Below are 15,433 nucleotides of genomic sequence, written 5' to 3'. Positions count from 1 at the left end.
TCCCTGCTATAACCCCAAGGTTTTGACTGAGTTAGCATGGGTTAATTGAACATTGTAGCTAGGAAGAACAATGTCCTTTAAAACTTCTGCTTTCCCAACTATCATCACTTCAGTCTTCTCAGAGTTTAGTTTCAATGTGTTTACTTTTAGCCACCTAACCCCTGTGACCAAACAGTGATTCAGGACCTCTAACACATCACCAGGAGATTTTGATAAGGACATATACAGCCGAGTGTCATAAGTAGACTGATGACAACTAACCACAATTACAATTTTGTCCTAAGGACTTTACATAGAGATTGAAAATATGGAGGATAAAACTACACCCTGTGGAATACTACACTGATAGCAGGTAGCTTCCAATAGCAACCTGAGCCTGATCCATGAAGAATTATTTGAACAGTTCTACATGTCCCCTAATACTGACTTCTGCCTCCAAGTTCCTCAACACTATGGCATGGTCTATTGTATCAAAATGAAATTCAAATATTTTGGCCACCTCATGAGAAGGAAGAACTTCCTGGAGAAGAGCCTAATGCTGGGAGTGATTGAGGGCAAAAGAAGAAGGGGACGACAGAGAATGAGGTGGCTGGATAAAGTCGCTGAAGCAGCCAGTGCGAGCTTAAATGGACTCCGGGGAATGGTAGAGGACAGGAAGGCCTGGAGGATCATTGTCCATAGGGTCGCAATGGGTCGGACACAACTTTGCAACTAACAACAACATTGTATCAAAGGCTACAGCTAACACCAATAGGAGCAACAGAGAGGCTTGGCCTTTGTCTACACTCAGACAGAGATCATCAACTAAAGCTAGCAGTGCTGTCTTCATCCCATTGTCCAGCCTGAAGCTGGACTGAAAAGGGGCCAGTAAGTAATGAAAAAAAGCAGATCCAGAAACCACTGTAACAATAAATAATCCAGTCTTGAAAACAGTATTCTGCCTCCCTTTATTCCTCAGTTAGACGCATCCCAAATCAGAAATCATAAAGTAATGTCAAAGTGAGGTCCAGGGTATCAAACACTCACTTTCAAGTTCTTTATCAGTGTCATCTTTAGAATGACAAATATGTATACGACTACACATTCGCATTCCATCAAAATTAATTTCAAAGTATACAAAATTTCACATTCCCCCATGTGGCATACTTCAATTAATTTCCTTACTATCTTTGTAAATTCCAAACTCATTCAAAGGGACCGACTGGCTTGTCTTCAGTATTCTTAAGAAAAAAAGTTTGTCAGTATTACACGAAGATATTTCAGCTATACCATCTAGAAAAAATATCAGCCATAATTATCTAATAGTATCACATCAGCTCTTTGCTCATCAATCTCCATAGATCCCTGATGCCGCTACCAAAATGGGATCTCAGTTCCTGAGACCAAGGTTCGTTATAGCATACCACCCCATAGCAGGTGCATCACAGCTGTAGCTTATTAATAAGCACTTAAAATAATACTTAATTTCTCCCCTTTCCCAAATGTACAATATACATTATAAAAAGCAGGAAATGAATAGAGATAATGAGGTGAAACAGTGTCCAGTAGGAAAATACATTGGCATTCCTCTTGTACTAGTTTACAAGTAATGTCAATCCATTGGTGCATTCCCATCCTCAATTGTTTCAGTCTGAAGAAGTGGTGATCCTCAGGTAAGTGCCCAGTGCATTGTAAGCGGGGCTTCAGAAATATGATTCTTTAGCCTGGACAGGTGTTCTAACATTCTAATTTTCAGAGGTCTCATAGAAATACCAATATAATGAAATTGACATGGGCATTTCACTGCATAAATCATGTTTTTTGATGTACAACTGATGAACGAAGAAGCTTCTATTTTGATACCATTAGTATGTTCATAACTTCATATCTCCAACATAAATTTACAAACCATGCAGTTATCACATCAGAAATTACCCGGTGGAAGATTCCTTAAAACAGTGGTTCTCAACCTTTTCTTTGCCACAACCCCAACTTCGGCACCGAGACCCAGCGGAGGACCCAGTGGAGGAGCTGCCAGCTAGCGCTGCAGGGGAGCTTGCACTAGCCCTCCTAGCCATGGCCAAGGGCGACCCCCCCCCCGCAGGAAGTGACTGGAGGGGGGAGGGCCTTGCCTAGGGGAGGGGGCTGCTGCTGCTGCCACCACTACATCCACATTGCTCGCTGTCCTGCTCCAGGTCAGGCTTGGGTGCGCATCCTGCTCTCTTGGCTCGCCGCTTCTCTCCTTTCTCTTTTCTTTTAACCGGGGGGGGGGGAGGTGTTCCGCAGCAGCCTGCTGCAGAGCACACAGGGCTTGCTGGACGGATTCGGTTGGGATGGGGTGACTTCAGACCTATGGGAGGAGGGGGTCGCTTTCTTGCCAGCTCTGAAAGAGCTGAATGAAGTGTTTCAGCGCATTCCTTGGCAGGCAACGGTGCCACCCTCCAGACAGGCTGGCCAGCTGCAAAAGGAGCCAGTGGGCTGCTGGAAATGCATGGGCGCACACATGCGCACAACAATCGAGGTATGTGGAGGTAGCCATTGCCATGGCTCCACTGCCTCCACCTGCCTCTGCTGCCACCACCACATGCCTCCACCACTCCTGCGGCGACCCCAGGGAAGGAGCCAAGCGACTCCAAATGAGGTCCAGACCCCAAGGTTGAGAACCACTGCCTTAAAGAAACATCAGTACTAGTCAATTTTGGTGTACCCAAGTCTCCTATATTGCTTCTACGGCACCATGCCAAAAGGGGTTGTTGTTCGCATCCCAGTATATAGGAAATTATATGCCAGTGTCTACTTATTATAGTTCTGATCTGATTGGAAAACTGGGGAGTATTCAAATGAACTTGTTAATCTGTCTGCTGATTCCCTTCTCCAATACTGTAATAACGAGGCCCGTACCAAGTCTCTAGCACATTGGCACACTTTTGTGATTGTCCACTCTGGATACTCTTTCTCTTAAAACTGTACTCAATTGGTCACTCCCTGATTCAAATTGTATTTCAGACATGTTAATATGTTTTATTCTAAGCAACTGACCAATAGGCAAATTTTTCTTTAGGTGTCTCAGGTGGTATGAGCTAAAGTATAAGAGGGTATTCCTATCAGTTGGTTTTTTATAGGATGCAGTTCGTAGTTTACCCTCAGCGACTATTGAAACCTCCAGGTCCCCAAAAGCTATCTTAGACCTGTCTGATTGAGAGACAAACTTGATTGTTACATGTTTAAAGCGAACGTTTGATACTCAGGACCTTGCGTGATGTTCCTTTATGATTTCTGATTTGGAATGTGTCTAACGTAAGAATTAAGAAGGGAGACAGAATATCATTTTTAAAACTGGATTCTTTATTGTACAGCTGTTTCTGGATCTGCTTTTTTCATTACTTACCTCTACTGATCTAGTAGGATTTCTTTGTGAAAAGGGACCAGAGCTGATGAGTTATCCAAGAATACTTGGAATTGGTTTGCTACTGTGCTCTCAATCACTTTTGTAGATTAGAAACCAGTGAAGAACTGGCCACATCATTTTATTGTAGAAAGCTTTTTTTTAAGTGCTGCCTCCCTGCATGGCCAAGGGAAGGTGCCCTGTTAGTGATCAGATCAACATCTGTCAATGTTCAGCAATATTGTCCTTTAATTCCCAAGGCAGCTGAACATAGGACACAACTAACACAGGCTGTTAACGTTCTGCACTGTTGGTGAAAAGGCATACCAAAGATAAGGCAGACTTACTTTCTCTGAGGATTCAGTCTGGGCTTCTGCTATCACAAATTGCCTTTAGATCACTGCTCTCTGAAAAGGGGATGATTTAGTTAAAGTTAAGCACTTTTAGTTCTCATTCATTTTAATAGAGAACTAGACATGCCGAAAGCTGCAATCCTGTCATCAATATATTTAATTCTGAACTTGGCCCCATCTGCAGATACTTAAATCCATGCATCAGAGCGAGGTGAATGAAGATTTCCTCACAAATTTGGTGCACCACCCCAGGTTTCCAAAAAAAAAAATCTAAAAACCTGCTCCAAGTGGTGGTGGTGAGGTTAATCTACAAATCTACAAAACTCTCTGCATTTATGCAAATACAATGCTACTGCCAGCCCTGCCCTTGCTGCCTCTCTGCAGGAGTCTCAGAGGTGGTGAGACAGAAATGCTTCAAGCAGGGGAGAAACCAGCAGTAATGTGGTAGGGAGGAACTACAACCTACTATGCATTCTGAAAACAAGCTGGCCCATGCCATGGGATCTATTCCTGTATCCCACTTTCAACAGCTGTGTAAAGGGCTAGTAGCAGAATTGCCATTAATGTGGGATGGAAAGCAGGAGGAATAGTAATGTGGTAGATGATGGAGAAAGAAAGGTGGGGGAGAACTGACTGTAGACAAGGGGTAGGGAGAGAGAAGGGGGAAGAGGGGAGGAAGCAAAGGTGAAGGAGATGAGATGGCCACTGCAGCAAGTTTTCTGCAGGGCTATGCTTTAAAGAGGCCGCTAATCATTATGTTCACTAAAGATGCACAATGAGGCCACCCACAGGAAAGGTGGAGGATTCCACACACCTCACCTTATGCATATTTATTTGAGAAAAAAATCCCATTAAATTTTGTGGGTTTTACTTCCAAATAATATTCTACATTTGTTTTTGACAACCAGATTAATTCTTACTATGTAGGAGGGGGATAACTCTCCCACCAAAAATTACCTCTTCGTGTTTATACCTCAAAGTAACCTCTCTGTTACATAGCTTCTGTTTCACAGACAAGTAGTGTGCTGGCGACGGAAAAGGCAAGAGCAACCATTGAGATCACAGCTCTTGGTAAGCGGCGGGGCTTCATCGCCAGCCGCTTTGCCTGCATAGCAAGCCGCAGCGTCCCATGAACTGCAGGTTGAGACATCCTACCTCCGGTGGCGCAGGCCGAAAATAGCAGCAGCAACTGGAACGGCATATCCTCCGTGAGGAGATGGTGATGACGAGCATAGGCTGCAAGGCCAGTTTTCAGGTGGCTTTGGGGTCCGAAGAGGGCTAAAGTCTCGTTGCCTGCGAAGGAAAAGCCGGTGTTTAGGGAGTCCATCGCGTCCGCTCTTCTCCCAACGCTGGCAGGAGACCACGCCCTTTTTTCACGACCCACGAAGTCCGCTCCTTCAGCAGCCCTAGGGCTTCCAAACGAAAGTGCCGCCAAGGTGGGCAGTTCTCCTCTCCTTCCACGGACTTCGCGCACCCTCCAAAAACCCGTTAGACTTGGCGCGCGACGCTATCAGCAGAAGCACTTCTTGCGCGCGCCCGGTGGTTGATGCCCCCGCCTTGCGACCTGTAACCGTTAGATCTCAAGTCCCTTTGTCCTTCCAAGTTGTCTCGCGCGTCTCTTCAACCGCCAGCATCTGAAGAGAGTGCGTTGGGGGGGGGGGGAGCAGATTCGTGTAGAACAGAATTGGGAAAAGAGGAAGGAGAGTAGTCAAATAGAGGCATTGCATTTGAATTTCATAGACCGGAAACAAACATACCGAAGAAGATCTTATTTTTACAGAGCAGATTCTTCACCAATCATTATCCATTTCTAATACCCCTCTGAGAAAAATGCCATATGTCTGGTTTCTTATTTGTACTAAAACAGTGTTTACCTGTGGAAAGTAAGCGAAGCATGAGGAATCAGGGCCAAATCCGTTTGGTGTACTAGAGCTCAGACCTGCTAACTGCCAAGCAATAAACACCAAAGCCCAAAGCACCCTCCTCTTCCAATCATACCACTACCACCACCACACACACACATACGGCAATTTTAAATGCTACCAAGGACTTGGGTTTAGAAGACAAGTGCCCAGATTATTCTGAGCCATGGATGTTTATTGTATGTATCTGATGAAATGTCCAGCAAAGCTTTATGGTGGAATAAATGTTGTTAGTCTTTAAAATGCCACTGGAAGATCTTCTCATTTATTTTGCCTACCGGTAATCAGCACATCAGCTGTGGAAAGATTCAGCAGCTCAACACTTGTGCCTAAAGATCTAATAGCATTTGAGGATTGCCCAGGCTCCATTCCTAAATCTACAGGGGTTTCTCGACCTGGAGCTAGGATACTACAGAATCCACCCTCCAAAACAACCATTTTCTCCAGGGGAATTGATTATTGTTGTTTGGAGATCAATTATAATTCCAGTAGATTGCCAGGTCTCCTCTGGAGCTTAGCAACCCTATGATGATCCAGTACAATTGAGAATTCCCTCACCAAAGAATATATTGCACTTTAATTCTAATTTATATTAGAATTTGAAATGAGCCTTTTTCAGAATCATCCCTGGACCTGCAGGAGCCTGACAACTACTGTCCCATCTTGCATCTAACAATTCTGTGGAAGTTGGTTGAAAGGGCTGCTGCAGACCAAATATCAGCATTCCTGAAGGAAACTCCAGCCCTTGACCCATTTCAGCTGGGTTTCCGGCCTGGCCAATGTGGGATGGAAACAGCATGAGTTGTCTTAACAGACAACCTCTGTCGGCAGCTGGACTGAGGTGGGTCAGCGTTGCTTGTACTATTAAATCTGTCATCAGGGTTTGACACAATTGATCACGAACTCCTAGCTCACCGCCTCACCGACACCAGGATATGGGGAACAGCCCTCAAATGGCTGATCTCCTTTCTCCGGGGTCACGGACAGAGAGTAGCAATAGGAGAGAGAGTATCCAGCTGTCATCAGCTCACATGTGGAGCCCCACAGGGAGCAGTCCTATTTTATTTAACATCTTCATGCGTCCTCTTGCTCAGCTGGTGTGGAGGCTTCAGCTGGGTTGCCACCAATATGCAGATGACACCCAGGTTTTCCTCCTGATGAATGACTGTCCTGATTATCCCCCAGAATCCTTAGCCAGATGCCTGGAAGCAGTGATGAAGTTGCTCAAGCAGAGTCATCTGAAGCTCAGCCCTTCAAAGACTGAGGTCCTGTGGCTGAGTAGGAAGGGACTAAGCGAGGAAGTGTGCCTACCCAATCTGAATGGAGTGCATCTAGCGGTAGCCCACTCCACCAGAAACCTGGGTGTGATCCTCGATGCCTCCCTCTCCATGGAGGCACATCTTACAAGCTAGCAGGCCTTCTACCACCTTTGCAAAGCCAAGCTACTAGCACCTTACTTGGTCCCAGAACACCTAGCTACAGTGATCCTTGCAATGGTCACCTCTAGATTGGACTTCTGCAACTTGCTGTACGCAGCCTAACTTTATCCTTGATCCAGAAACTATAACTGGATCAGAATGCCGCAGCCAGGATTCTCACCAGTACACCATGGAAATCCCACATCTGGCCTATACTTCAACAATTCAGCCGGCTCCCAATTGAATTCTGGATCAGGCTTAAGGCTTTGGTAACTACCTTCAAGGCAGTTTGGGCCCAGTGTACCTGAGAGACTGTCTCTCTACCTATGCCCCCAAAAGAGTCCTATGCTCTGCCACCACCAATTGGCTGGTGATCCCTGGCCCCAAACAAGCACATCGGATTTCAACAAGGGCCAGAGCCTTCTCTGTCCTGGCCCCCATCTGGTGGAATGAGCTCCCTGAAGAGATCAAGGCCCGACCCACAATTTCGCAGGGCCTGCAAAAAGGAGTTCCTTCACCAGGTATTTGCTTGACATAACTTCCACTGGTCCCCCTTCAGACACCCCTCCGTGACCTGAATCAATCTGAGCTCCCTGGGGGGTTCTGTTAAAGTTGTCATTCCTGTTACAGTATTATTAATCAAATCTATTGAAATTATGTTAAGCTCAGAACCACTGTTGGAACTGCTGTTGATATGTTACATTATGACTGCGTTATATGCCTATGATGTTCTATGTAATACCCCGTGACGTTTTATGTAAACTGCCCTGAGCCTTATGGGAGGGTGGTATAAAAATCCAATAAATAAATAAATAAAAACGGAAAAGCAGAGTTAAAACTAAAATACATAAGAACTGAGCAATTATTTTGGAACTACTGAAACCTCATTATGCATTCCAGTGAATTATCATGAGTACAGACAGTGCAAGGTAATTACACTAATATAGCAAAGGGGGCATTCCTTGTAGCCACATAAGTAACTTCAAACTATACAAACATGAAGCGTTTTTCATTGTGAGTTAAGTCTGACAGGCAGTGTTTCTCCAAGTATGATGCATAGGCCTTTTCCAGACTTGCTACCTGAAATTCTTTACTTGAAAAAGATATCAGTTAAACACGAGATCTCCTGTTTGCTATATACAAAAGCTCAGATATCAGGAGGAATAAATAGAAAATTGAAGTTTAGTATCCACAAAGAAGACTGTCTGCGTTGCCTTTTTCTAACCAGTGGGAAGAAGTAATTCAATGTTCTATACTTTGTGGGGTTGGATTAAGGAAGGCTCTCAGTTGTATAATAGTGAGTTTTGAGAGCCAGCTTGGTATAATAGTTAAGAACTCACTTACCTCACAGGGTGTCTGCTGTGGGGAGAGGAAGAGGAAAGAGTTTGTAAGCCATCCTTCAGTAGTAAAAAGTGAGATAAAAAACCCAGTCCTTTGTACTGATCCGAAGAGGTAAGTATCCTCCCACCTACCCACACAGACATCAGAGCAATCCTATCACCGGATTGCTGAATGGCATTCAGCCCTACCTATTGTTGGTTGCATTTTACATGTTGAGGTCTTAGGGACATTCTTTTTATGCTATAGTATTTATATTTATTAGATTCCTTTGTTGAGACTAAATTGTACACAATGATTAAAGTAGCAGATAAAACATAATTTTGGTCTTCACTATGAGGCAAAGAGAAGTTCTCTAATAATTTATTGCTGTAATTCAGTCCCCATTTTTAAATGAATAGTATGCAGATTTAGCTCTATTTTCAGCGTTAAAGTATACATTAAGAAAAATGGTGCTGAAATCTAACAGTTTCCATTCATTTGCCCATTTAAAATGCTTGAAATAGAGAACTGTTTGGCTCTCATATAAATGCGGAGCTCTAATTCAATAATGGGACTCCTGTACATCCTGAGGAGAAATTTTATCTGAGTTATGGTGTTCCTGCTTTCAAATTTAGTACTTAGTATTATCTATAATGTGGCATAATGGCAAGGAAATTTAAAGTAGCCAGTCTTCAGATTGTTTAACATTAGCATTCACAGTAGCAAGAATGGTTACTTTATGTTTGACAGATATGAAAAAGTATGATGTGCCACAGAGAGTAAGAAAAACTGTTTAAAAGCCTATTTGTAAGTCTGAATAAAAAGCTGTATTCTACAAGAGTTTATGCAGAAATAAAATGTTGTTAGTCTTTTTACTTTTCTCACAACAGGCTAACACAACTGTGGTTCTGGACTTATGCCATACAGTATTATTTATTTACGCAGGATATTTGTATTCTGCCTCACCTGAAGTTGTCAATTACTAGTAAACTTCTCTTTATTACAATAATTGATATACATTTGGAAGATGAGTTTGTCTATTTCAGGGTCCTCTGGAGGGTATATGCATTTCCATAAATTAAATGCAAAGTCATCCCCCCCCCCCCCCCGCCCAGTTTTACAGTAGTTCTCTTGTAAGCTAAGAGGTGAACTTCAGGGTACAATTGGGGGTGGAGCTGTGCTTGGTCTCTCTCTTTACTGACACTAACCTTTGGGAATCAAGGCTGTTGCTATCTGCATAGCCCCACTCTGGGTTCTATTTGTTGGAATGCTCGGAACTGGTATTTTATTTTAAAGGGTTTACTGTCTGCCTGTATGTTTTTTCCCCCAGCTGGTATTTACTGGTAGTACATTTTTATGCTAATGTTTCTCCAAGGAGCTCAAAGCAGCATACATTTTCTCTTTATTTCTTCAGACAACCCTAAGAATAAGATTAGGTTAAGAGAGAATGACTGGCCCAAGGTTACTCGATTAATTTCATGACAACTGTAGATTTGAACCCAGAACTCCCTAGGCCAAGTCCTACACTGGCTCATATCACAAGAGCTCTATGGCTGTATCAAGAGGCAACTGAGAGCACAAAAGCTGCTATTTTATTTATAAAATTGGGTAATCCTATTTATTCACTTCCCAATACTATATAGTTTATCCTTTATTTAGATGCCAAAGTATCAGTCTAGGATATTGCAGTGCCAACATTTGGCTATTTTAGTTAGCTGAATCTAATGCATAAATTCAAGTGAGTAGCCATGTTGGTCTGAAGCAGCAGAACGAATCTAGAGTCCAGTGGCACTTTTGACCAACACATTTTAATTGAAAGTATGAACTTTTGTGTTCACATACACACACTCAGCTTCCATGACATTGCATCTGAGGAAGTGTGCATGTACATGAAAGCTCATATTCTGAATAAAAATGTGTTGGTTTTAAAGGAGCCACTGGACTCTAAATTTGTTCTGGTTTGAAGACTAAAGCCTTAGTTTTGTTAATACTGCATCAAATAGTGCCTCAGCCTTTCCAGTAAACTTTCTTGGAAAAGTCTTATACCAATGCATCTATTTTGTCCAGGAAAATAACATATTTAGGAAATCAGTGTTTTCCCATGTATATTTGTCTGGAATGCCACTGTCAACCAACCCAATCAAACCTAAGGTCTCGGATATATTTATTTAAATCCCACTCGAGAAATTTGCCACGTTTGAACAGAAGTGTTTAGGACTCAGGGTATCAACAGCTGACTGTGCATAGTTACAAAGCACATCACTATGGAAGTATTGTTTCAGTTTTTACCCTGACACATACCAGAATAGGTGAAGAATATAAGCACTGATGATTAAATTTAGAATAAAAAGGCTTAGAATTTCTGAAATCAGGAGCTGGTAAAATGTAGCAGGCAGAGGCAACTGCTGGGGCAGAACTGGCATATTCATAATCAAGTCTGGCTATCCAATATATGGTTTGTCATTTATTAGGGCAGATGCCATATATCCTTACATCATTCTATGGCTAGACTAGGTTGCATGGTCATAAACTTAAGCAACATGGCTTAACTGAGTTGAGGATATAGTTTCAATTACCCCTTTAGATTCCTTGATCCTGTTATATTGTATCGCTTTAGCATAATACTTTTTTCAAAGTAATATAGCTTTTATACAAATGCATTTTGGGTGGGAAAGGGAGCTATCTTCATTTATGATAGATCCCGGACTGATGCTCAAGTAAGAGCCACGGAAGAAATTGATTTTCTTAATAAGTGAAGATGATTAATGCATAGTTGGATAACCTGAAGAGATTATCAGCTTTATTCAACATATATTTTAATATTTGGCTCAGTTGATACTGTGTTTCTGGTACAAAATGAACAAATAATTCACTGATCTGATTTCTCCCCAGTGTATTGGACAGAAACAGCAAGATTAGAAAATGAGAAAACAATGGTTGTGGCTTTGGAAAGATGAAGAAATTGAGCCTTCCCTTATTACCATCCATCTTCATTTCCCCCCATCAGTATGTCTCTGTTCTCAGTTTATTTTAATTTTTTTAATTGCAAATGTTCCTACAAATGAGAAAAAATGAAAAAATATAGAATAAATCTTACACACAAAAATACAATCCAGGTCATCAAAAGATTGTAAATAGCATGTCCATATCAGGTATAAACTCAGTTAATTCCAAAATATCTAATGACTGCTGAAATCCCTAAATCGATGGAGAATAATGAGGTAAAGCCAAAATTTTGGTAAATCTCAGTAATGTGAATGAGGAAATCTTCAAAGAACTTCAAAGAACAGGAGTGATTTGCCACCAGTATTACATTATATTCTTGTGCATATGAATGCCTTACATCCCAGTCCTAAACCCTGAGCCCAAGGTGTTTAGAATGAGCCCTCACCTGCCATGTCCTGGATTGATACTGAGACGACTCCAAATTACATTAACAGATCTGGAGATACATAAGCAGGCAGTTCCATCAGGGCACAGGATCTGATCCATTTTGACTTAACAGTAAGTGGGTCTGCCACATCTGGCACATATACTAGCAAATTTGTTTGTTTATTAAAATGTTTATATCCTGCATATCCTTGTTTAAAATATACAGAATAAAATAATCATCCAATAACTCCTGCCCTCCTAAAAGGTATCTGAAGTTTATAGCCCATTAAAAGCCCTTGCAAATAAATTGGCCTTGTGATGCCTCCTAAACAATTCTAGAGACAGCACATCCTCAGGGAAACCCATTCAACAGAGTATGAGTTAAATTAGAAAAGTTGCAGGCTTTAGTTAATGCCATGATGCAGGATACTATAAGCAGTGGGACAAGGAGCCTGAGTCAACCTGATTCTGCATCTATTGTATGATGTCAGCATCATTCCATGCCAGGTCAACATCTTCCCTGCAAGTGAGGTACAGAGGAAACACAACTGAAATTTGGGGTGACTATCAGCCTCCCCATTATTCTCTGTGAAGAAAAACTGATACAGGAGCGAGAGGAGGGAGAGCAGATCACCAAGCAAATGCCATGCTTTTAACACTGGGAGGAGGTCAGATCTTCCTTGCCACGCTGGCCTCAACTATAGACCTGGTGGAAGAGCTCCGTGGAATGCTGAAAGCTCCTGCAGGGCCCGCAAGCTCCTCCGGGAGCTCATTCCACTAAGTAGGGGCCAGGACCAAAAAGGCCCTGGCCTTGGTTGAGGCCAGAAACGTCTCCCTAAGGCCAGAAATGACCCATAGATTAGTATCTGCAGAGCGTAAGGCCCTGTGGGGGGGCATAGGGTGAAAGGTGGTCCCTCAGATATATGGGACCCATACCATAAAGGGCATTGAAGGTCAAAACCAGAACCTTGAACCAGATCCGGACGGCAACTGACAGCCAGGACAGGCTGGATATGGGTCCTCCAAGATGTCCCCATGAGAACCCTAGCAGCTGCATTCTGCACCAGCTACAATTTCCGGATTAAGGTCAAGGGAAGGCCGCATATAAAGAGTTACAGAAATCTATTCCGGAGGTGACTGTCACATGGATCACTGTGGCCAAATGGTCAGAAGATAGGTAGGACGCTAGTAGCCATGCCTGGCGAAGATGCAAAAATGCCTGGCGGGCTACCTTCTTGACCTGCGCCTCTAAAGTCAGTAAGGCATCAATTGTCACTCCCAAATTCCTAGCCATGGGCGTGGTCATAAGTTGCATCCCGGCTAGGGTGGATAAGTGCACTTCCTGTCCTAACCCCCTGTCCCTCAGCCACAGGGCCTCTGTCTTGGAGGGGTTGAGTTTCAGATGTTTCTAACCACCCAGCAATGGCTTCCGAACATTTGGATAATGGTTCTGGGGGGGAGTCCGGATGGCTATCCATGAGGAGATAGAGCTGGGTGTCATCGGCATATTGATGACAGCCCAGCCCAAAACTCCGTACCAAATTCAATGCAAAGAAACTGCACCGTTGATTTCCCAATGTTATAGATAAGCCAAAATAGAAATGAGACAGTATAAGTTGTTAATACAAAGAACATTAAAATATAGTCTTCATTTGTTACACTTAAACCCCCTCCATTAAGTGTCTCCTTTTAGTTAAGCTTTGAGTTTGGGCTGGGAGGCACTGCGGAGATATACTTAATAATACAGATTCAGCTTACATAGGAATAAGACCCCACATTAACTACACAATGGTATGAACTTTTGCCCAAAACTTATAAGCTTTTTCACATTTCCACCACATTTAGGAAAAAAGCCTACTTTATTACCACATTTCCAATATTTGTTAACATAGGTTTTAGCAATTTTAGCAGTCACTTTTGGTGTCACATACCACCTATAAAACATTTTGTACTTGACACAGTCTAAGAGCCATCCTGACATTATTTTGGCCTTTTGATTTCGTTTTTGGCTTATCCAAAACTCCATACCAGCTGAGCCAGAGGACACATAAAGATGTTAAAAGGCATGGGGGAGAGAACCACGCCCTGTGAGACCCCACAAGGGAGTCGGTATTATCAATATTGACTATTAATTACTGGTGTTATAATACAAATGTCATTAATTAATCAATTATGTGGATGACAGAATGCAATTAATCTTCTGTATATTCTCTTCTGACTCACTGGCACTTTTTCTGTTTCATAAAACAGGGGAAGAACAGAAAAAAATGACCCCTAAAAGTAGCATAATACAACTACAGGAATGTCATCTAGTTACAGCAGTTGGTCAGCTGCAAATTGAACTGGATCAACCCATGTGCACAATATCTCCATCCTGTTGTTGGAAGACAAGATTCATCCTCATGTAAGGTTTACATTTCAATAGAAATTAACAAACCTTTTTCATGTTTACAGCTGTGAAAACTAAATAAACTGAAATGTTGATCCAATTATAACACTGAGAAGTGGAAAAGTGATTGGCAGACTTGCCTCATTTAAATGCTAACAAATCATAGACATCAGAGTGATCATCAGTCCTTCTTACACAACTAGACACACTATAACTTCATAATATTAATGGGCTAATAACACTCTTGACAAGAAGAGATGAGGGAATAATATACATTTTTGTGAAAGAGCAGAAAATTATTCAATTGCTTTTATGCTGACAAAATAGGTCGAGCCAAAAATATGAGTTTAAAAAGAAGTGCAGAAATGCTGGATTAAGTCTTTAATAACAATAGAGGCTTTCATCATATAACTCACTTGATAAAGATGACATGATTATTTTACTAAAAATCTGAAAAGGAAATGCATAAACCTGTGAAACTCATCCTTTCAAATTGTGGGTTAAAAACATATTATTCCCATTGCTTTCTGATATACATTTTAAAAATGGGCCCAGCTAACAGCAGCAATAACATATTTTATCACATTCCTCCTAGAATCTAGGTGTTGGCCTCTTGTCCTTAAAAAAGAAAGAAAAGAAATCAGCACATCAAAAAAGTACAGCAAAATGGCTCTATTACTGAAGTTAAAAGGGGTATAATGTGAAAATCAACATGTAGTTTTACAGACTCACTTATGTGCATGCATTTAGACTTCAAAGCCATTGGTATATTTGCTGAATTGTATGAAAGATTACAAGTATTTTGCCATCTCTGTCTCATATTTTTTACAGATTCCAGAGGCTGGCCACGTTATTCGATTCTGCAGTAGCTAAAATAATGAAGAGCCTTTGGGAACCGTAACAGCAAAATGGGTTGACTTGGGCAGAAGGTTTTGTGTGCTCACTTCTGGCTGATAAAACTTGTCCCATAATAAGTCTTTAAGGAGAAAACAATTTCTTGGATTGATGTAAGCCCCACTGAACAGTACTCTGAGGAAATATACAGAAGAGATTTAAGGCTGACAAATTATTTAAAAGCACATAAGGCTCATTATCAAACTGTAAGAAATTAGATAAATTGACTTTAGGTGTAAAGATATATGCCTGCATGTTTTCATTTCAAGATTTAATTCATTTAGTCCACTTAAAGATTAAGCTACTATGCTGCTTACATAACAGAGGTAACAAATATCTGTACCTGATCAGGGTTGGTTTTTTTCTAGATACTGTGTTCTAGTTTCCAGATTTAGTTACAG

At 41.8% G+C, this 15,433-nt stretch overlaps 1 protein-coding gene and 1 long non-coding RNA gene across 3 annotated transcripts in view; one reads left to right on the top strand and one right to left on the bottom strand.

Moving 5' to 3' along the window:
- Positions 1–5,275, bottom strand: part of LOC143829830 (solute carrier family 9 member C1-like) — a 188,666-nt gene extending 183,391 nt beyond the window's left edge. The window contains exons 1-2 of one of the 2 annotated variants that reach the window (XM_077321297.1): positions 4,873–5,005; positions 3,712–3,771 (exon numbers count right to left, since the gene is read on the bottom strand). Coding sequence is in view for 1 of the 2 variants with exons in the window: in XM_077321296.1 (XP_077177411.1) it covers positions 4,873–5,044 (172 nt within the window). In the remaining variant the exon portion in view is untranslated. Of the gene's footprint in view, positions 1–3,711; positions 3,772–4,872 lie in introns of both variants that reach the window. The other variant, XM_077321296.1, reaches the window with a different exon arrangement.
- A 6,050-nt stretch (positions 5,276–11,325) lies between these two features.
- LOC143829831 (uncharacterized) lies at positions 11,326–15,426 on the top strand. Its single transcript, XR_013228247.1, has 3 exons — positions 11,326–11,383; positions 14,000–14,153; positions 14,970–15,426. It is a non-coding gene; the product is annotated as an uncharacterized LOC143829831 (long non-coding RNA).
- The last annotated feature ends 7 nt before the right edge of the window (positions 15,427–15,433 follow it).

Source organism: Paroedura picta, chromosome 2 (assembly GCF_049243985.1).
Source record: "Paroedura picta isolate Pp20150507F chromosome 2, Ppicta_v3.0, whole genome shotgun sequence".
In the NCBI taxonomy this organism is placed as follows: domain Eukaryota; kingdom Metazoa; phylum Chordata; class Lepidosauria; order Squamata; family Gekkonidae; genus Paroedura; species Paroedura picta.
The sequence above is the reverse complement of the archived record's forward strand: the minus strand, read 5'-3'. Positions and strand labels throughout refer to the sequence as shown.